Source organism: Antechinus flavipes, chromosome 6 (assembly GCF_016432865.1).
Source record: "Antechinus flavipes isolate AdamAnt ecotype Samford, QLD, Australia chromosome 6, AdamAnt_v2, whole genome shotgun sequence".
Lineage (NCBI taxonomy): Eukaryota > Metazoa > Chordata > Mammalia > Dasyuromorphia > Dasyuridae > Antechinus > Antechinus flavipes.
This window is the reverse complement of record NC_067403.1, coordinates 167,749,874-167,772,122: the sequence shown is the minus strand read 5'-3', so window position 1 is coordinate 167,772,122 and position 22,249 is coordinate 167,749,874. Positions and strand designations below refer to the sequence as shown.

General features: G+C 33.5%; 1 protein-coding gene across 1 annotated transcript in view; it reads left to right on the top strand.

Moving 5' to 3' along the window:
* The window catches only part of MTHFD2L (methylenetetrahydrofolate dehydrogenase (NADP+ dependent) 2 like), a 142,775-nt gene that overhangs the window by 96,245 nt on the left and 24,281 nt on the right, over nucleotides 1–22,249 (top strand). Inside the window, exon 7 of the mRNA XM_051965541.1 lies at nucleotides 6,457–6,582. Within this exon, the coding sequence (XP_051821501.1) occupies nucleotides 6,457–6,582 (126 nt within the window). The remainder of the gene's footprint in view (nucleotides 1–6,456; nucleotides 6,583–22,249) is intronic.

The window sequence follows — 22,249 nt, the reverse complement described above, 5'->3', positions numbered from 1 at the left end:
CCTATAATAAACCTTAATGACAGTAGATACATTATATATAATATATAATATATATATAATAAATATAAGATTATATTTCCCCATATACCATTTGATGAAATAGAATCTTTTTTAAAAAAAGATAAAATAGTAGCTCAGCTAGATAAAGTTTATACAAAGGAGCTCTGTGCTGAAAGCCATACAATATTAAAGATATTAGAAAACAGATTTTTAGTTTTTCTTAAAGAGAAAAGAATCAACATTTATCAATGCACAGTCCTACTTCCCTATCTCTACAAAATATTCAGAGGAGTTATTAAGGGGACCCTTGCTGAAAATGTAAAAGTGAAAAGGCAAACTTTTGCAAATGATACTCTCAAGTAAACCAGATAGGATCATATATTTGGACTTGGAGACATCTTTCAACACACTTTCATTTTTAAAATGATTCACTGAGTCCCAGAAAAGGTTACTGACTTTATCCCATATGCCAGATCATTACCTTGCATGTTTGTCTCTAGAGTATTTAGAAAACAAAGTCATTCCTTTGATTTTTATTTTTGTTGAAGTTAGAAACCACACACACACACACACACACACACACACACACACACACACAATTCAGTACAGTAAAATGATACCTTAAGAACTTCAACAAGGTGATAGAATCATGCAAGATTACTTGAAAGATATTATAACTTCCTTTGAATATCATTGTCAAATGAGGCTTAATGTAAAATAAGGAGATTATATAAATAACCTTTAAGAGCCCTTACAGTTCTAAATATATGATCTTAGAATTATGTGATTTTATTGTCGTGGAAGATGAGAAATTCGTAGTGCAAATGCGAGAAAGATCACTAAGAGAAAGTAAGATCCTTTAGATGTTCTTGTCTGTGAATGTTTTAGTCCTAATTTTGTCAAACTTTGGAAAATGGCAGTCTCCTAAATGAAAACTACAATCCAAAGAACTTAGCTTACATATATACAGAGGAGGAAAAAAAATCAAGGTTATGTAGAATTCCTGTTCCCTATATTGTGATATACTTTTGTGTGAATAACCTCTTGATTATATCAATCAGATTGGTAGAGGAGTTGCACCAGGAAATCTAGAGCAAATTGAGGTAAAGGAACACAATATATATCATATTCCAAAAGGCAAATTTATCATGTAAAGTTTAATAAAATGTGAATCCTTAATAAAATAGATTTGTTAAGCATTCCTGATGAAAAGATCAAAATTCAATAGAAAACTTGAAATGCATATAAAATAATCAGAAGGAATACTTAGAAAGAGTAAGTTTGAGCAATTGTTAAGGGAATGAATAAACAGTAATATACTGCTTATGTTGTAATGGCATGGGGGTAAAAAGAAGAAAAGCGTCCTTTAAGAATACTAATGTCTTCAAGTATTTCAGAATTTGTTGAATAAGAGAAACAGAGCCCTTGTATGTAGTTTTATTCTGTTTTTGAATATAAGGGAAGAGAAATATAAAGCAGGACAGAGGGACAAAAGGAGGAAGACATGAGTAATTTGATGATTCACAAGAATGGGATGCAGAGGAAAAAGAATATACCAACACGGAAGAGGGGGTAAAGGAAGCAGCCTTTCACAATTTCACTTTTATCTGAATCATATAAAAGAAGGTTGAATTACACACACACACCACACACACACACACCACACACACACACACACACACAATTCAGTACAGTAAAATGATACCTTAAGAACTTCAACAAGGTGATAGAATCATGCAAGATTACTTGAAAGATATTATAACTTCCTTTGAATATCATTGTCAAATGAGGCTTAATGTAAAATAAGGAGATTATATAAATAACCTTTAAGAGCCCTTACAGTTCTAAATATATGATCTTAGACTTATGTGATTTTATTGTCGTGGAAGATGAGAAATTCGTAGTGCAAATGCGAGAAAGATCACTAAGAGAAAGTAAGATCCTTTAGATGTTCTTGTCTGTGAATGTTTTAGTCCTAATTTTGTCAAACTTTGGAAAATGGCAGTCTCCTAAATGAAAACTACAATCCAAAGAACTTAGCTTACATATATACAGAGGAGGAAAAAAAATCAAGGTTATGTAGAATTCCTGTTCCCTATATTGTGATATACTTTTGTGTGAATAACCTCTTGATTATATCAATCAGATTGGTAGAGGAGTTGCACCAGGAAATCTAGAGCAAATTGAGGTAAAGGAACACAATATATATCATATTCCAAAAGGCAAATTTATCATGTAAAGTTTAATAAAATGTGAATCCTTAATAAAATAGATTTGTTAAGCATTCCTGATGAAAAGATCAAAATTCAATAGAAAACTTGAAATGCATATAAAATAATCAGAAGGAATACTTAGAAAGAGTAAGTTTGAGCAATTGTTAAGGGAATGAATAAACAGTAATATACTGCTTATGTTGTAATGGCATGGGGGTAAAAAGAAGAAAAGCGTCCTTTAAGAATACTAATGTCTTCAAGTATTTCAGAATTTGTTGAATAAGAGAAACAGAGCCCTTGTATGTAGTTTTATTCTGTTTTTGAATATAAGGGAAGAGAAATATAAAGCAGGACAGAGGGACAAAAGGAGGAAGACATGAGTAATTTGATGATTCACAAGAATGGGATGCAGAGGAAAAAGAATATACCAACACGGAAGAGGGGGTAAAGGAAGCAGCCTTTCACAATTTCACTTTTATCTGAATCATATAAAAGAAGGTTGAATTACACACACACACCACACACACACACACACACACACACACACTCTTTGATTTAGAACAAGAGAAACAGGTAGGGACAGAGAAAGTGAAGAATGAGATATAAGAGGGAGACCTAGATTTAAGAATGGCATACAGCCAGGTCCCATTGAGTATGAATGAATGAATGCTGTGAAATTGTTCACATTATTGCAAACTACCTTATTTGAAGTTATAGCTATATATATATATATATATATATATATATATATATATACACACATATACATATATATAATAGTCATTAGTGCCAGCCCAATGGAATATAGAATGACAACAATTTTTAAGTTTATATCTCTTTTTACATGTAATATAACAACAAACTATAACAAAATATATTACTGATTCAAGTTTCTTGCAAAGTAATAGAATAGTTATAGAAAATAAAATTATAAAATGACTGAATATTGCAATAAAGATAATTTATCATATATACACACATAAAGGTAAAATATCACACTGATGATATGATGAAAATGCTGTTATAGTTTAAAATATTTTAATAGCATATACCAAACTGTCTCTCTTTAAATCTTCATATGTCTATGGGATACTATATCTAATATGGTAAATATGTATCCTCACATAATGAACCAAGTATAGTTAGATAACCTAGAGAATTATCTACAATCAGAAATCATTTAAATTGGACTTTGCAATATTTTCAGTAACTGAGCTAAAATAGCTTGAAAAGCAGTCTTTGAAAACAGCTTTAGTCATCCATGCATTCTAATTTGACTACCATAGAACTGGGAGTAATTGTTATAGCTTCTTAGAGCATAATGATTTCACGACTGATAAATGAGCACCGATTTTTAGTAAAATCTCCTTTAGCAATCCCAATAAAAGTAGTAGAAGATCCTTAAATCCAAATTGAGTTTTTTCTTAGAAATATAAATTTTGGAAGGCTTTCTTTCTCAAAATAAACCTGTTTCATCTTCATTAAAATCTGTTGATCAGTGTACTCATTTTTTATTATTTCTTTTCCAAGCATTTGATTATTTGTCTGCCTTTATGAAAATTTTTAATGTTATGCAATTAAATTCATTTTTTAAAGTTATCCAAGCAAGCATCTCTTGCAGTATTTTAAATAAATTTGAAGATTTGGTCTCAATGGCTATTCTGCTAAAAGGAATATTTTTTTAATTTCATTTTTGTTTTACAGCTTTGTATTTCATCTCCTTATTTTATAATGTTCTATGTAATGGACCCAGGTTTTCTGATAGCTCATCCTAACTTAGAGTCACTATGCTCCCATTAATGCTGTTCAATTACAGGATAATCTTTCTACTAATTTAATAACCAGCCTCTTCTTTTTTGAGCTAGTAATACTTCTATATGAAGTATTCTTAGTTTTTTTTCTATTTTCTAAGAGCTCTTTTATGATTGTATTAGGAGCATATCATATACACATGTAATAACAGAAATATGCAGTTAGTTCACATGTATCACAACAATTGGATTTTGGCTCGCATTCAATGAATCCTGGTATTCTTTAATAATTTCCATTAAATCAAATTTTGTATTGTTTAAACTCAATTTTAATCTTGACCTAACTGTAGCCAGTCAGCCAACAAGCAAGTATTAAGTTCTTCCCATGTACTGGCTCTGTGCTAAGCATTAGGAATATAAATACCAAAGAAATAAAATCTCTACCTTCAAGAAACTTACATTCTAATAAGGTAAGACAGCACAAAGAATACAGGGCCATGGTAGAGAAAGCCTGGAGTGCAGCCTATAGAAGAATGAGCTGAATACATTCAAATAAATTGGAGATGATCTCACAAGGAAGGCACTAAAATTAAAGAGGATTGAGAAAGGCTTATTTGCAGAAGGTGGAACTATAGCTGAGATGTAAAGGAAGCCAGGGAAGCTGAGAGGTGGGGTTGAGGAGGAAGAGCATTTCAGGCATGGGGAGGCAGCCAGTAAAAATACCTGGAGTCAGGAGATGTCTTGTTTAAGGAACAGCAAGGAAGCCAGTGTCATTGGATCCCAGGATCAACAGAGGAGACTAAGGTACAAGAAGACTGGAAAGGTAGGAAGGACCACAGTTTAAAAGACAAAGAGGATTCTATAATGATTTTCGAGGCTTGATCGACATGGTTTCAATGTTATGGCACCAGCACCGTGCTAGCTGGCACTATGTGGAGTATTTACTAGTTACTGCCATTGACTGGTACTTCTAAGGTCCTCAATCTGGGATTTTCTTTACTCTTCCTGCCTCCAGATACAGAATCCTGTCAGAGACATCCCTGATCATCTCTATGTATCAAGCTACCTTGTACTGGTGCTGGCTTTGCTGATAGGGTCTCTAGTTGATATTTTGTGCAGTTTTGAGATAGAAAAAGTTATTTCATCTTCTCATTGGACAATGAGGAAAATAAGATGCCATCCATCATTCTTTCTTTTTTTGTTCTTCCTTCCTTCCTTCCCTTCCCTTCCTCCTTCCTTCCTTCCTCCTTTTCTTCTTTTCTTTCTTTCTTTCTTTCTTTCTTTCTTTCTTTCTTTCTTTCTTTCTTTCTTTCTTTCTTTCTTTCTTTCTTTCTTTCTTTCTTTCTTTCTTTCTTTCTTTTTCCTTCCTTCCTTCCTTCCTTCCTTCCTTCCTTCCTTCCTTCCTTCCTTCCTTCCTTCCTTCCTTCCTTCCTTTCCATTTTACTATATTCTATTCGTTTTCACTGGAAGGTTTACTTGGCATTCAAAGTGGGATAATATAAGTGAAGTTGACTCTATAATTAATTCTGCTCCATTAACTGGAAAATGCTGGTGTTTTATATTTGGGGTGATTTTTAGTAAATAATGGCCTTTTTAGGATGTAGAAAAATGATCATTTATTAGTTTAGAGTCATATACAAGTAAAGTGATAAGAAATAGAATAAACTAAGGAAAAAAGCCAAATGGCTTAGAAGATGCTTTTGAAAAACCTTGAGTTATGTTGAGATATGCACCTGAATTATCCATCTGAAAGGCTTTGACTCATTTCCTGAATGTACCCAACTTAATCCCATTGTAAATCTATTTCCCATGCCTTCATGTGGCAAGTAGAGAAAGGTGTTAACTTTGGTAATTGTTGAGGAGGCTTAGGGTGGATAAGGACTTTTACAGTGGTGCAACTATGTCTCTTCAGAACCTCAATCACAGCAACAACCATACCTAACACCTTCTCATCCCAATTTGTCTGCCAAGTCACTGGGGAAAGCAATGGTTTATGCATTCTTCCTAGTGAGAGTAGGAAAAATATGTAGAATGCTACTAATATTCCTCATAATTAAAAAATATATGGGAAATTGTATTGTTTTATAGCCCATGCTTTCAGGGACAGAATTTTGATAGAAATTAGTGAGAATGTAGTTTTCTTTGTAGTTAGTTTTTCAGGAATGTCCCAATTCTACAAATAGGACATACTTCTATACAAAGACTACATTATAAACATCCTCATTTCTATGCCATAAATTAAAATTTTTGTTTATTCTTTAGAATATTATGCTGCTACCTTGGGTATTATTAAGGTTTTACCATTAAAATTTATTCCTCCAGTTCAATTTCCTACCATGAAAAGTAACCTATATGTTAAATCTTCTTTTTTGAAATACTTAAAGTATCATTACTTATGAATTTTTTAAAAATTCATTAGAAGCACTGCTATTTTAATTGAAAACAAAGCCTAAATTAACTTTATTTTTGCAATTGTGTATTTTTTGTTTCAGGCATTCCAAAGATGATTACCTCAGATATGGTAAAAGAAGGTGCTGCTGTAATTGATGTAGGTATCAACCATATCCGTGACCCTATAACAGGAAGGACAAAATTAGTAGGTGATGTGGACTTCGAAGGTAATAAGCAGAATAAATCTCTATTGCATAATAGTAAATGTTTTGCTTTGTACTATTTGATAATCAATTTAAGTACAGCTTTATTTAATGAAAATGCCAGTCTAAAATGGTTCTCTGATTGAAGAAGGAAAACACTATATAGAAATACTTTTAAATGATTTTAAAGTTAATATGGTATATTAATTACTAAGGCAAATATGATTACCTAGTTAACACAATTCTAATAAGGTGGTGGAATGAGGATATATATCATTCTATTTTTCCTTAAAAGAAATAAAAAAACAGGGGCATCTAGATGGCACAGTGAATAGAGCATCAGCTCTAAAATCAGGAGGATGTGACCAAATCTGGTCTCAGACACTTAATATTTACTACCAGCTGTGTGACGCTGGGCAAGTCACTTAAACCCAATTGTGTTTCAAAAAAATGTAAAAAAAGAAATAAAAATATGTAGTTAAATGTAAATATCACCAACTCTGGAACTGAGAGATCTAGACTTGAGTCTCAACATTGACATTTACTAACCATATGACTTTAGTGAAAGCATCTTAACTTCAGTTTCCCTGATGTATTTCAGTCCCAGGCCTGACTGAGAATCATCTGGTGGTTTAGATTCAATTTAAATAAAATGAGACTATCTAGCATTTAACAACATCAGATTATTAGGCTTGGATTGTTACAATCAGAGAGATGATAATGAAGGTATATGCTAGGATGGTGGTAATGAAAATAGAAAGGAGGGAAGAGATGCAAAAATATTCAGAATGTGTCATAGCTAGGATTTAGTAACTAGATGGGAAGGGGTAGGAGAAGAAAGAGGGAGAAGAGGAAAAGAAATAAGGAGGAGGAGGAAGAGAAAAGGAGAGGAGAGAAGAGGAGAGAGATAAAGTCAAGGTTATTAATATAGGAGTCCAACTATAACATGGTGGTACTATAAACAGAAATAGTAAAGTCAGAAGAAGGAATAGATTTAGAAATAAAGACAATACATTTATTTGGGGATGATTTAAGCTAAAAATCCTTAAGGTATAGCCCTAGATGAACTATCTTTTAAGGAGTGATTCAGCAAAATTGACACTAAAAATTGTCCTTCAAGTAATGGACTGTTTTAGCCACAGTAACCCATGAAAATCATCATTAAAAGATGAAGGCTTCCTAGTCTGTGCCCATAGCAAGTCAGAGGCACACTGATGATAATGGGGGGGGGGGAATGTTGAGCTAATGAAATGAGAAGACTAGGAGAGAAAGAAAACAGAATGTATAAAGGCAGTGTAGTATAAGGGAAGGAATACTAGATTTGGAGACAAAAGTCTTGGGTTTAGATCAGGATTCTGCCATCTGTATGACCTGGGAAAAATTACTCTATGTATATGATCAATCTTTATTTATCTGTTAAATAAGAGTTTTTGACTAGATAACATGCAAGTTCCTTTCTAGTTCTAAATCTTTGATTTTGTATGAAATTACTCTTTAGTTCAGCTAATTTCACTTTCAAAGATATTCACTCATTTTACCAAGGTAAGAGTTGAAGAACACTTCGGTATAAGAAGGAGTAATGGACAAAACAGACTTCCAAAATTGTAAGCTAGCAACTCCTCTTAGATGAATGGCAGAGAATTTCAAGCACATCTTGTTAATGGTAAAACTTCTCTTATGTCTGAGATTATCTTGAAGAAGCTGGACACAGATGGATTTGGGGACACTATGAAAATCCTACTGATGTATGCCTTCTCTGATACCATGAGAAACCAGGCCTCAGCAGAGACACAAGTCCTGCTAGTTAAAAACAGAGCTCTCAAAAGCAGAATTCTTTTTGGCTGCATTTAATCATACTGATACATTTGAAGGTATATTTTCTAGAATGTTTTGTCCCAAATTAATCAAATTTGTCTTCCTGACTCTAGACCTGGCAGTGTATCTACTATCTCAACTAGTTCTCCTGGAATATAATAGGGTCTATGTAAATACTAGTTCATTGATATATCTAATCCATTATTCTATCCTTTTCTATTTTATGGGTAAATTAATCTCTTTTACATAAAAGTCTATGATTGTTAATTCTATCCTTTCCTCCACATCCTCTCATATGTTTTTTTCCCCTACCATTTTACAAAGGGAAAAAGAATGAAAGAGAAATAATGTGATCAATTCAGATGCACTGTAATTGAAATTATTTGATCTTTTTCTTTTACTCCTTTGTCCTCCTTTCATCTAACTCAGACCATAATCATTGGTTCTTGCATCCCTCCTTCTTTGAATAATTATTTTATGATCACCCCCTCTGCGTTTGTTGTCTCCATTGAATTTTATGTAATTTCTATAAAAAGTCTTTTTCTATATATGTCCATAAAGTTTCAGGATAATATGAGATACTGATCAACTAATATTCTTTTATTATTGAGCCAACTAATTAACAAGATTTTGCAAACCTGGGATTGTAATTCAAAAAGGTCTTGACAAGTTGAAAAATAAGAAGAAACAAAGAGAACTGTTTAAAAGAGGCCAGTTAGTTCACTTTATTAGAAAAGAAATCTAATTTGATAAGGAAATAGTGAGTAAGGCCTGGCTAAGATATCAGGGAAAAAATGAAGAGATAATAGACTAAGTTGGATGAATAAACCAACTATTCATCCATCCATTAATTCAAGTAAGCAACAAGCATTTCTTTCTTTTTTTTTTATTACAGCTTTTTATTTACAAGCTATATGCATGCATAGTTTGACAAAATTGCCAAATCTTTTGTTCCAATTTTTCCCCTCTTTCCCCCCACCCCCTCCCCTAGATAGCAGGATGACCAATACATGTTAAATATATTAAAGTATAAATTAAATACAAAATAAGTTTACATGTCCAAACCATTATTTTGCTGTACAAAAAGAATCGGACTCTGAAATATTGTACAACTAGCCTGTGAAGGAAATAAAAAATGCAAGCAGGCAAAAATATAGGGATTGGGAATTCTATGTAATGGTTCTTAGTCATCTCCCAGAGTTCTTTCGCTGGGTGTAGCTGGTTCAGTTCATTCCTGCTCCATTGGAACTGATTTGGTTCATCTCTTTGCTGAAGATGGCCAGGTCCATCAAAATTGATGATCATATAGTATTGTTGCAACAAGCATTTCTTAAGCTGTGAATTCCTTGAGAACAGAGCTTGTCTTGTTTTTTTTTTTTTTTTATCTACAGAGTTTAGCCTGTGGTCACACAGTAGGCACTTAATATAAGTTTATTAACTGATTGCTAGACACTGGATATACAAAAATAAAAAATGAATCAATCTCTTCTTACAAGGACAATATTCAACTAGGTGAACCAAAATTTGCATGTATAGAAGTATATGCCCAAAAAATGAAGTAATTAGGAAGGATATTACCAGTTGAGGAAATGAAAAAAGGCTTCATGGAGAACAGTGGGATCAATTTCAAATAGAAATGGGGCCCATTAAGCCATCTATAAAGGTTTCTGTGGACTGTATATTGACTTCGAAAATCACAATGTAATATTATCTATGTTCTATATTTTTATTTACTTCATTAAACATTTCCAAATTAGATCTTTAAAAATAGCCAGAGGGATGTATATTTAACACTGCTGATGTAAAATATAATGTTTGAACTGAGTTAAATATAAGTAAATAATTGAATAGGAACAACTAGATAACATAGTTGTTGTAATGCCATGCCTGGAGTCAAAAAGACTAATCTTCCTGAGTTCAAATCTGGCCCCAGACACCTACTAGGCAAGTCATTTGACCCTGTTTGCCTCAGTTTACTCATTTATAAAATTATCTGGGGAAGGAAATGGCAAACCACTCCAGTATCTTTGCCAATAAAACCCCAATTGGGGTCAGAGTCAGACATGACTGAAACAATATAAGAACAACCACCAGAAATAACTTAGTAGTGCTTTTATAAAAGAAAATGTAACTATATATAAATAGGAATGTGGAATAAGGGAATTCTTAGGTTCATCAGTCAATTAGTCAATAAAAGGATCACATTTGAAAGTTGGAAGGGACCTCATTACACTTGTAACCCAAGGCACACTTGGGGCTCAAGAATATACTCAAGAACACAAATGAGGAGTGATCCATCCTTTTTTAAGGTTTTGTTTCTTTCAGAACTCAGATCAATAACCAACCAGTGGTTGATATAGAGTAAATGTTTTATATGTGCTTATTGATTTGACTTGACTTCACCTTCCATATGAAGCCTTTCTTGATCCATGCCAGTGGTTAGTACCTTTTTCCTCTAATTACCTTGAATTTATCACATATATTTTTCATATATAGACATATAGGTGGATAGATATCTATATCTACATAGATATGTTATCTTCCCCAAAAGCCCCTTGAAAACAGGAATTGTTTAATTTTTTTCTGTCTTGTACCCTGGTTCTCTTAGATCAGTTCCTGACATTAATGGGTGCTTAATAAATGTTTGTTGATTAATTGGTTGACTTTCAGTGCCAAGAAGCCAAATATCTTCTGAACTCATTCATTCTGCTTTACATATTACTCTAATTGTGAGGCAGTATTTTTGCCCATAGCTCCTAATTTTATTCCTTAGAGCTAGTCAGAAGTCTAATCAGTAATTAGGACTCTCAGAATTTAGAACAAGGATCTAGAATGTATGACAAATACAGATAAATTTGAAGGGGCTAATTATATCTAGAAGAAACATCAGAAGACCACTGAAACTGTTGATTTCGATTTAGGGGCTGATAAACTTCTTGAAGTTTCATAGTAATAATCTAAGAGGATGGCACTAAAAATTCTTTATTGGTATATTAAGCAGTAATTAATTGTAAAGAATATCTTGACTAAATAATATCAAAGAATATACTAAATGATATTTTTAATTGAAGGGGATTCATAGAACAAAAATGTTGGGAACTGTTAATCACTTCTATTCATCTCCTTCTATAGAGAACATCTTCTCTATATTTTATAAATGAAAAACACAAAATCAGAGGTGTGAAGGGTAAAGTGATTGGACCAAAATTACAGAGCTAATTTATTAAAAGTTTTAAAAATCAGTGAAGAAAATAAAAAAAATTAACGTGATTTCATATGGAAAATAATAAAAATTTCAAGTATATAAAGTCGATCATGGTAATAAATAGATGTTCTCATTTCTAATAAGTAGGCATGCTACCAGAACTGAATTTGCAAATGGAGAAATTTCCATGAAGGTTCACTATAATCAAGGAAACTTCCATAAGCTCTCAGATCTTTAACTGGAGGAAGTGGAAGGAGGGAATCGAGAGAAAAAAGAATTCAAGGTTAGCCTATAAACCAAAGTCTGAGTCAATAAATTACTTCATAGATAGGAAGTATCTACCAACATGGAAGGGAGGAGTTAGTAATTAATAAATGCTTTAAGCCTGACTTAATTTTTCAATTCGTATACAGAAAGCAAGCATACAATGTTGTGGGGGTGGAGGCAGTGAGTAGGAATATGAGCCATCTTCTCTCTCTGTACTCTCATCATGCCTTTATTTTCAATTATTATATATAATCAAATGATTCCTCAGAGGTCATATGAGGAGAGATGAGTGAATAGGCACAAAATTATTGCCTAGGCACTGAAATGTCACTTCCCACAGTGCTTTCCAATAACAATATCCAGATGAAGCAGTCAAGAAAAGTACAAAGAATTCCCTTTCAAATGATCTACCATGGAGATGATAGAGGCAAACCATAAAGTTAGAAAGTATATATTTGTGGGGAAAAGTTAATGATGGAGACATTATTCTATAAGGGAAAGAATACTAATTCTGAAATGAGAACATGAAGGATCAAATCCCATCTCTGACCTTAAAAAAGTCATTGTTTCCTTCTTAGCCATTGGTTTCCTCTTCTAAAATATATGAGAATAACTTCCTCCTGAAACTCAGTTTCCTCATTTATAATATGAAAACTTGGGGGATTTCTGAAACAAGTGAGAGCAACTTTACCCTGCCTGGAGTGGAGTGGAACCACACTCATTTCCATATGGAGATAAAGGGGGCCACAGGGTAGAAAAAATGTATCGCCATATTTTTATTTCATATCTTTGCTATTTTAGGGTAAAATACATTTCCCTTTCTAAAATTTTCAATGATTTGTGAGTGTCTCGTTTCATCCCAGCATTTAATTAGAATTGGGCCTCGGTTTATTTGTCAGTCATATGTGATGTTGATCATAAAATTGATATTTTCTGAAACAAAAAAAAAAAAAAAAAAAAGGAAATGTGATTCAGAGTCCTGTGGTGTACTCTATACCTATTTCTCTTAGCTTTAAAACTTGAGACACACAGAAGTTTTATATGAAGGCATACATACACAATATTGGAGCAAAGACAGCAGCTCACACATTTCTTGAATTGGAATTCATGGATTAGCAGAGTGTCAAATGTTTCATTGCCAATAAAGATTAGACCATCTTGGTCTCAATATACTAGCATATGGGCTGGAATGAAATCTCTTTGAAAGGAAGAATATACGGGGGATACTAATTATAACTGTGTTTAGGAATTAAGTCACATTTTAGGAAAAAGTACAGTTTATATTTAACCCAAGAGTCCAGTTTCTCCATTGGGAAATTAACATATCATGTGCCATAGGACTAGTTGCCGCCAAGCTTTGCCCCATAGTGCCAAAGGCCCTTCCCTTTCACTTTAGGGTCTGGCTCAACAAATGGTCAGCCTGAGGGCCTGAAACACACACAGAGAAGGTTAGGAAAGTCCTTGGCAGCCATCCTTTGCTTTTCAGGAGTATGCAAGGATGCCTGGCTCATCCAAAATAAATACAAGATTTACCAGGAATTCAGTTTTCACTTTATGGTACTACATGAAGAAGAACTCCGGTCATGTGTTTTAGCTTTCTACCGTGAGAGTCTACTCACTCTTTGTATCTCAGGAAGCAACCAGGTTCTGATAATATCATGTTAATGTAACACTATTGGATAATACATTTCAGTTCAGTTTTCCTCCATCATATCAAGTCCTTAGAGAAGTTTTTTTTTTTAATTATTTATTTTTGTTTTTATTTCCCCTAGATACATGGAAAACTTTGAGTTCCATATTTTCTCCCTTCCCTCCCACCTCACCCCCCAAAAATAAAAAAAAAGTATACTTCAATCTGTATCAGACACAGTCAGTTCTTTCTTAAGGTACAGATAGCATTTTTTCATCGTAAGTAGTATTACTTCAGAGTAATGTTGGATTATTGTATTGCTGAGAATAGCAAAGTCATTTACAAATGATCATCTCCCAACATTGTTACTTTGTGTACAATACATTTCACTTTGCTTGAGTGCATGGAGGACTCTCCAGGTTTTTCTGAGAGCATCCTGTTCCTCATTCTATTCCATCATAATTTGTCACAATTTATTCAGCCATTTCCCAATTGATGTAGTTTCCAATTCTTTGCATTGAGAAAAGAACTATTATAAATAATTTTGTACAATTACTCTTCCTTTTTTTAAAATGTTTTTTTGGGATTCATGCCTATTAGTAATATTGCTAGGTAAAAGGATGTGCATAATTTTATAGCCCTTGGGCATAGTAGAATAAGAATTCTTAAAATGGGGTTTCTGGATAGATTTCAAGGGGTCTGTGAAACTGAATGGAGAAAAAAAATCACATCTTTATCTTCACTGACCTCTAACTAAAATTTAACATTTCTTTTTTTTTAATAACTTTTTATTGACAGAACATATGCTTGGGTATTTTTTTACAGCATTATCCCTTGCACTCACTTCTGTTCTAACTTTTCCCTTCCCTCCCTCCACCGCCTCCTCTAGATGGCAAGCAGTCTTATACATGAAAATTTAACATTTCTTTAAATTATTTTAAAATATTATTTTAAGGAGTCCATAGACTGCCATATTGTCAAGGAGGTCTATTATATCAAAAAATGTTAAGGACCCTTTTCTAGAGCAGAATTCTGCTATAGCACTTTTACAGAATAACAATATATGAATTGCTCAAGAAAAATAACTAACATATCTACATTCATAAAAGACTTTTCAATGCTGGTAACAAATATATGGGAAAGGAGAGAGAAGGGGAAAGCAAATAAGCATTTATTAATGTTCCAAGCACTTTGTTCTGCTTTTACTTTACAAATATTGTCTCATGGGATCTTTTCAACAACCCTGTGAAGTTCACAGTTGAGGATGTTGAAGCAGACAAAAATTAAATGACAAAAATTAAATAAACTACCATCATTGGTAGTAGTAGTAGTGGTAGTATAGTAATAAAATGGTGACACTGAAGGGTTTTTTTGTTTTGTTTTGTTTTGTTTTTAGCAAAGGAGTAGCATGGTTTTACAATATCAACTTGGCAGCTACATCAAATATTAGAGTTGGGAGGACCTAGGAATTAAAGAAACAGGGACTAGAAGTAGGGTCACTAATCAATCAGAAAACTGTTGAAGTGGCTGATTCCAAAGTAATAAAGGCCTGGACTGAGACAGAAGCTATGTGAATGAAGAGAAGGGGATACATACATGTGGTGAATATTAAGGAGGTAGAATTATGAAAGAATAATATTTGACAACTGATTAGGTATAGGGGGTGAGAACTGTTAAGAATGAATATTATGAAAGAATAATATTTGACAACTGATTAGGTATAGGGGGTGAGAACTGTTAAGAATGAATACATTAGACTTACATGAACTGATGCTAAGTGAAATGAGCAGAACCAGGAGATCATTATGTACCTCAACAACGATACTGTTTGAGGATGTATTCTGATGGAAGTGGATCTCTTCGATAAAGAGAGCTAATTTAGTTTCAATTGATCAATGATGGATAGAAGCAGCTACACCCAAAGAAAGAACACTGGGAAATGAATGTAAACTGCTTGCATTTTTGTTTTTCTTCCCGGGTTACTTATACCTTCTGAATCTAATTCTCCCTGTGCAACAAGAGAACTGTTCGGTTCTGCACACATATATTGTATCTAGGATATACTGCAACCTATTTAACATGTATAGGACTGCTTGCCATCTCGGGGAGGGGGTGAAGGGAGGGAGGGGAAAAATCAGAACAGAAGTGAGTGCAAGGGATAATGTTGTAAAAAACTACCCTGGCATGAGTTCTGTCAATAAAAAGTTATTAAAAAAAAAAAGAATGAATCCATTAACTAGAAAGATGGTGTTACCCTCAAAAGAAATAGAGAAGTATGAAAAGGGGATGAATTTAGGGGTAAAGAGTAGTCCTGCTTTATTACACGTTGAGTTTGAGATGCTGATGGGATACCCAAATGGGGATGCCAGCACACTTATTATAGTGAACCCTGATAAACTTTGGAGAAAGCTAGGGATTTTAAGAGGTGGAGGTGAGGAGAGAGTGTATTCTAGGCAGATTGTACAGCTAATGTGAGAGATGGGATAGAATGGCATGTGAGGGAAACAGCAAATAGGCCAATTTGACTAAACTGAAGTGTGTGAAGGGGAGTAATGTATAGTAAGTCCAGAAAGGTAGGTTGGAATTGTGACAAGACTGAAATGACGAAGTATTCTATAAAAATGATGAATGGGCTAGAAAGATTTACATAAATTTATGCTGAGTGAAGCAAACAAATCAAGAAAATATTGTACACAGCAACAACTGGATTGTGTGAAAATCAGCTGTGATAGACTTGGTTCTTCTCAGTAATTTAGTGATCCCAGGAAATTCCAGTAAACTTTGGATAGAAACTGTCCATATCCAGCGAGAGAACTATGGAGACTCAGCGTAGATCAACACATACTATTTTCATCTGTTTTTTTTTTCCTTTTCTGCTTTTTTTTCTCTCATGGTTCTTCCCCTTTGTTCTGATTTTTCTCTCTCCATATAACATATGGAAAAACGCAAAAAAGAATGTACGTGTATAATGTAAAAAATAGAAAAAATAATAATTTAAAATGACAAATGAAGGAGTTTATATATGATGCTTGAGGTAATAGAGAGCCACTAGAATTTATTAAGCAAGAAAGTGACACAATGAGAGATATGCTTTAGGAAAAATCAATTTTGCAGCTAGATAAAGAATAGATGGGAAAAGGCACAGACTTGAAGCTGGAAGACAAATTAGGAGGCTTTTGGAATAATCTGTGGAAGTTGTGCTTATGTGAAGGAACAGAATGGAATAGATTTGAGAGATATTCTGAAGGGGGGATTTATGAGATGTGACAAGTATTAGGATATATGGAGTAAGAGAGATGAAGGGGTCAAGGATAACACTTAGAACTTGTGAGCAGGTGTGACTGTAGTAATAATGGAGTTCTGGAAAGAAATGAGGGTATTCAGAAGACATGAGTGGGAAACAGAAGTAATGAGTATAGATCTATGGCCCTTCAAATAAGGGTTTTGATTGTTAGAAGGAGAAGAGATATGTGATGAATTGAGTAAAAGATACGGGCAAATGAGTATTTCATTTGTTTGTTTTACAATGGAGGAGATCTAGGCATGTTTTTAGGAGGCAGTGGTTAAGGTAGAATGTAGAAGACAAGAATTATTTATGTACTTATCAAAGAATTAATAAATTTAGTATCCAGGTTTTGGCCACTTGGAGTTTCCCAGGGTTTTGTCCTTGACCTTCTTTCTACTTTTTTCCTACTTTCTCAGCTGACTTAATTAGTTCTCATGTATAGAACAATACTCCTTCTGCAGATAATGCCAAATATCTAATTTTCATCACTTTTCAGAGCTGTACTCCCATATCTGTTTACTATTTAACATTCTTCTCAATATTGTTCCAGGATTCAGAAATATTAATTAATCTTTTATATCCCCTTATTTTCTGAATATATTACTCCTCCCATACCAATGAGTTAATATCTTGTAACAAAGAACAAAAAACAAAGCAAAGTTCAGCAAAATCAGCCAAGACATTAATTGAATCTTTCCAGTCTGATTAAACATTGTTTATGCTCATACATTCTATACTCCTCAAACATGCCCTACTATTCCTCATATATGCTATTCTAACTTCTGCTTGCATGTGTTTTCAGGGACTGTACCTCATACAAAGAATGTTCTCCCTCCTCACTTCTGTTTCTTAGAAGAGTAGTTCCCTTCAAGTTTTAGATTAAATGTCCCCCCACTTCAAGATAACTTTTCTGATGCCTCAGTTGTTAGTACCCAGAGTATTTTATATGCTGTATATACTTATCTGTGAATCTGTGTATCCCAACCATGAACAGAGGTTCTTAACCACTACCCATGAACTTAAAAAATATTTTGGTAACTGCATTTGAATATAATTGGTTTCTTTTGTAATCCTTGTAATATTGGGGTCATGAGTATTTTGCATAAGACTCTCCTCATTGGTGACAAAGAATGATTACTCAAGGTTTCAGGTCTCTCTGTATGTGGTGTAGAACTGGCAAGAGTTTGGGAGAAGAGAGTTCGTTTGGTTTCAAGCTTTTGCAGAAAACACAGCTTGGGTGAGATTGGGGACTCTTTTTTTGAAATATCTGCTTCATTCCCAATGGGAGAGTTCATTCACACTATGCATTACACACACACACACACACACACACACATATATATACACACACACATATATATGTATGTTTGTATGTATGTATACATATACACACATATATGTATATATAATATTCTACTGTAGATAATTTCTCTAATGCTTATAACTAAGATACATGGTTATTTATTTTTCAATATTAGTGATGGTCTTTGAGTAGCATTTGATGGGAAGGGAACCAAGCCTTTGGCTATAGCTTAGAACATTTGTCATTTCCCCTAGACCATCAATACCTAGGAGGGAAGATTGATAGATTTTTTTATTCAGACATTCCTTTCTGAAGACAGCAAAGTGAGCCAGCTTTGAGGCTCCAATCTCTTATTCCCATCTTGATAGGAACTGAAATCTCTCTTGGAGAAAGTTGGGTGCAATTCTAGCAATATAAATCACCTCAAACCATATTTAGACAAAACCACTATGGACATAATATGACCTCCATGGGCAACACACACATACATACAAATATATATGCTGTACTACATATTTTATTGTATGTATTTAATACATTCTGAGTAAAGATGCATAGATTTCACCAGACTTCCAGAGGGATCTGTGACAAAAAAAAACAAAAACAAAAACAAAAGCAATCCAGTAGGAACTCGTTTTCTAGTGGATTATAAGCAAATTGAGGGCAAGGACTTATTTTTTTTTGTCTTCATATTCCTAGTGCTTATCTCTTCTAGAAGTCACTTAAATTATTGATTGATTGATCATTTATTGAAGATGAGAGAAAGAAAGGGAATAGTTAAGAAGGCAGTGTTTCTTGAGATGATTGGTGGTGATGGATTTAGCATAAGTGGAATGGGGGAGATGGGAATGGCTACTTTATTTTTGGAGACAAAAGAGGGGAAGTGTTTAAAGGATAGTAAAGAGGAAAGAGCGCCTAATAGATGTGATGAGGCTGCTGAATGGCCACCAGATAAAAAATGGGAGGTCCTGTTAGGATTTTGAGGAAAAGAAGAGCTGGAGAATAACTTTTCTATAGGGAACCTTATTAACATGCTTATAGGACTTCTTCCATGAGCATTTAGCATTAAGTGAACTTCCTTATCATTTGCTTCTCTATGCAAACATTAGATTTTTTTATTCTTATTATCTAGGAGGTGGGGAAGTGTTCCATATCTGAGTTACAAATATAACACAGAAAAGTAAAATGACAATTATTAGTGGGACTGTGAAATGACAGGCACACTGTTCCACTGCTGATAGACCTGCAAATTGGCCCAGACATTCTGAAAAACAATTTGCATCTCTTCCCCAGAAGTCATTATTAAAATGTAGAAAAAGTTTAACCCTGCATTACTGCTTTTCTTTTTTCCCTGAGGCAGTTAGGGTTAAGTGACTTGCCCAAGGTCACACAGCTAGGAATGTTAAGTATCTGAGATCAGATTTGAACTCAGGCCGTCCTGGCTGGTGCTCTATCCACTGCACTATCTAGCTGTCCCATGCATTACTACTTTTAATCATATAATCCCAAAATAGTAGCAAAAATTTTTGTAGCAAAGGACTTTAAAAATGGAGGCCTATCCATTAGGGAACAATTGAACAAATTATGGAACATGAATTTAATGGGATATTATTGGACCAGTAGCCATGACAAAGGCACTGGATTTAGAGAACTGTATATGAACTATTGGAGAGTGAAGTGAAGAGAATCAAGAAAAAAATTAATGCATTCACAATAACATTCTGAAATAAAATAACTGAAACACTTAAAAATTTTCTTTAATGTAATGATGAATCCCAGCTCCAGAAAACTAATGATGAAGCATGTTTCCTATCCTTGGGAGAAAGGTATCAAACTGAGAGACATAAACTTGTGTGTGTGTGTGTGTGTGTGTGTGTGTGTGTGTGTAAAACAGATCAATCTGAATATAAATTTTGTTACTGGACTATATTCACAATGCATTTATTTGGAGGATGGTGAGTTCTAGGGGGAAATTAGGAAGTAATGATGTGTTTTTAATAAAGAGCATCATTGAAACATTTAAAAAGATATACAGAGAGCAAAAGGAAAATCAGAAAGGGGCAAACAGGTAGAGAAATATTAATTCATCAAAACTTAAAAACAGTTTTAATTGTGATGTTATTCCAAATACTCATAATCTCCATGCTCCATGGACAAACACCTTTCAAGTGATAGAGACATGACTGAGGAGTTCAAAATCACATTTTCATGCTGATATTTTTTTCAACTATATTAAGCAGTACCCAAGTAGCCAATTATCCATAGAACACTGAATTTGAAGAAATCATAATAATAGGATAGCAACTTATCACAGGACTGTTTCTATCTGCACATCATCAAAAAATGAGAAAGATGATATGATAACTAATAGTAATATCTAGCATTTATAGAGTACATTAAGATTTGTAAAGTACTTTGTGTATACTATCTCATTTGAGTCATAAGATAATCCTTTGAGGTAGATATAATAGGTATTATTAGAGCCATTTTACAGATGAAGAAACAGCTACAGAGAGGGGAGGTGACTTAACCTAGGAAACATCATAGGCAAGGCATGAACTCAGAATTTCCTGACTCCAAGTTCCACCCTCTAACCATCATACCCCACACTAGCTGCTAAGAGTCAAAGCAACTTACTAAGGGAGTAAATAACTTACTTAGGCTAATTAAAATACCACGGTATAAAAAGGTGGTCCCCAGAACAGATCATGATACTTAAGCCATAAATGCTTTATCATGAGGCACTAAAGAGTAATGCTAAATGGTTGAGGATCATGCACATTTTCTTTTATTCCCAACTGGATTATTAAAATAATTAAAATAAAATAATATTAAAATAAAATGTCCCCTATTGGTACCCTTCATGAGTAATCTAGCTATATCCTGTGACTATATGTGACTTCCAGATTTTTTATTTAATTTAGGCATTGGTATAATCTTGTAGCTCTTTGTTCTCCCATCATTCCTATCATTTGATGGTTTAAGCCTAAACTGGCTTCCATTGTTATATCTTTCTCTCTTATCTTTTAGAAGGAAAATGATTTATATCAGCTACTTCTAGAACCAGAGACTGATCTAATTCTTCTAGTTAGGAATTTAGAAACAGTCTCAGAAAAGAATAGTATCCAACTTTTGGTAAGAAGACAAAACAGAAACACAACAGACCAGATTTCCATCTTTTATCATTGCTTTTTTCCTATATCAGGCAATTTCTTATAATTATTTGATGTATTCAGTATTGAATTTAATTAAATATCATGTTATAATTTGCCTTTATGTAAAGCATTCAATATTGTATGTTATGAAACATCATATTTTAGTTTGATCAGGTGACTTTTTACATTTATTTCAGTGCTTGATGTTTTACTTAGTTAAATGTCACATAATATATTTATATTACATTTAGTTAAATATTTATGAAAGAAATTACCTGATCTAAGGAAATTATCTTAGTATGATGAGCTGAAAATAATCAAAGAAAAGCAATGTGATGGCAATGAATAGAAAACTAAGTTGAGAACCCTAAAGAGGTAGGTTCAAATCTCACCACTGTCAGTGTGACTCTAACTTATACCTTCAGTTCTCTAGACCATTTTCTGAGACTAAATTTCAGAGAAAATGTTGATTTACATTAGTAGAAAGAGACTCATTATTTGGAATTTCCATGGTAGAGAAAACCCAAATCCAATCCCTAATGATTATTTATGTAAATATCCTATAAAAAGGACTTCAGGTTTGGGCCAAGTGATGGACTAATTGGTCATTTGAAGATCCATCTGGACAAATCAGAGCAGTTTGTACATAGTCTGAAAAATATTTCCAGACATAACAACTCTCACAAAACATCTACCAAAACACAAAGCAGATAGTTTGAGGAGTACTGATGGAGAGAATACTCATTTCACGAAATTATATTAAGCTTTGTATCACTTCAGAACTAGGCCAACAGGTAAAAGATGTAGGAATGAATTTTAGATTAAGGAAGGATGGTCTAACAACATGAATTGTTCAACAATGAAACAGATTGATGCATGGATTGGTCAGTTTCCTGTCATTCAAGTATAGATTAATTGATCACCTGACAGAGCTTTTGTAAAAAAAATTCTTCATTAAGTAGGAGGTTAGAAAAAATGACCTTAATGGCCCTTTAAATTTATATTTATAGATTTATTGATACATTTTTCT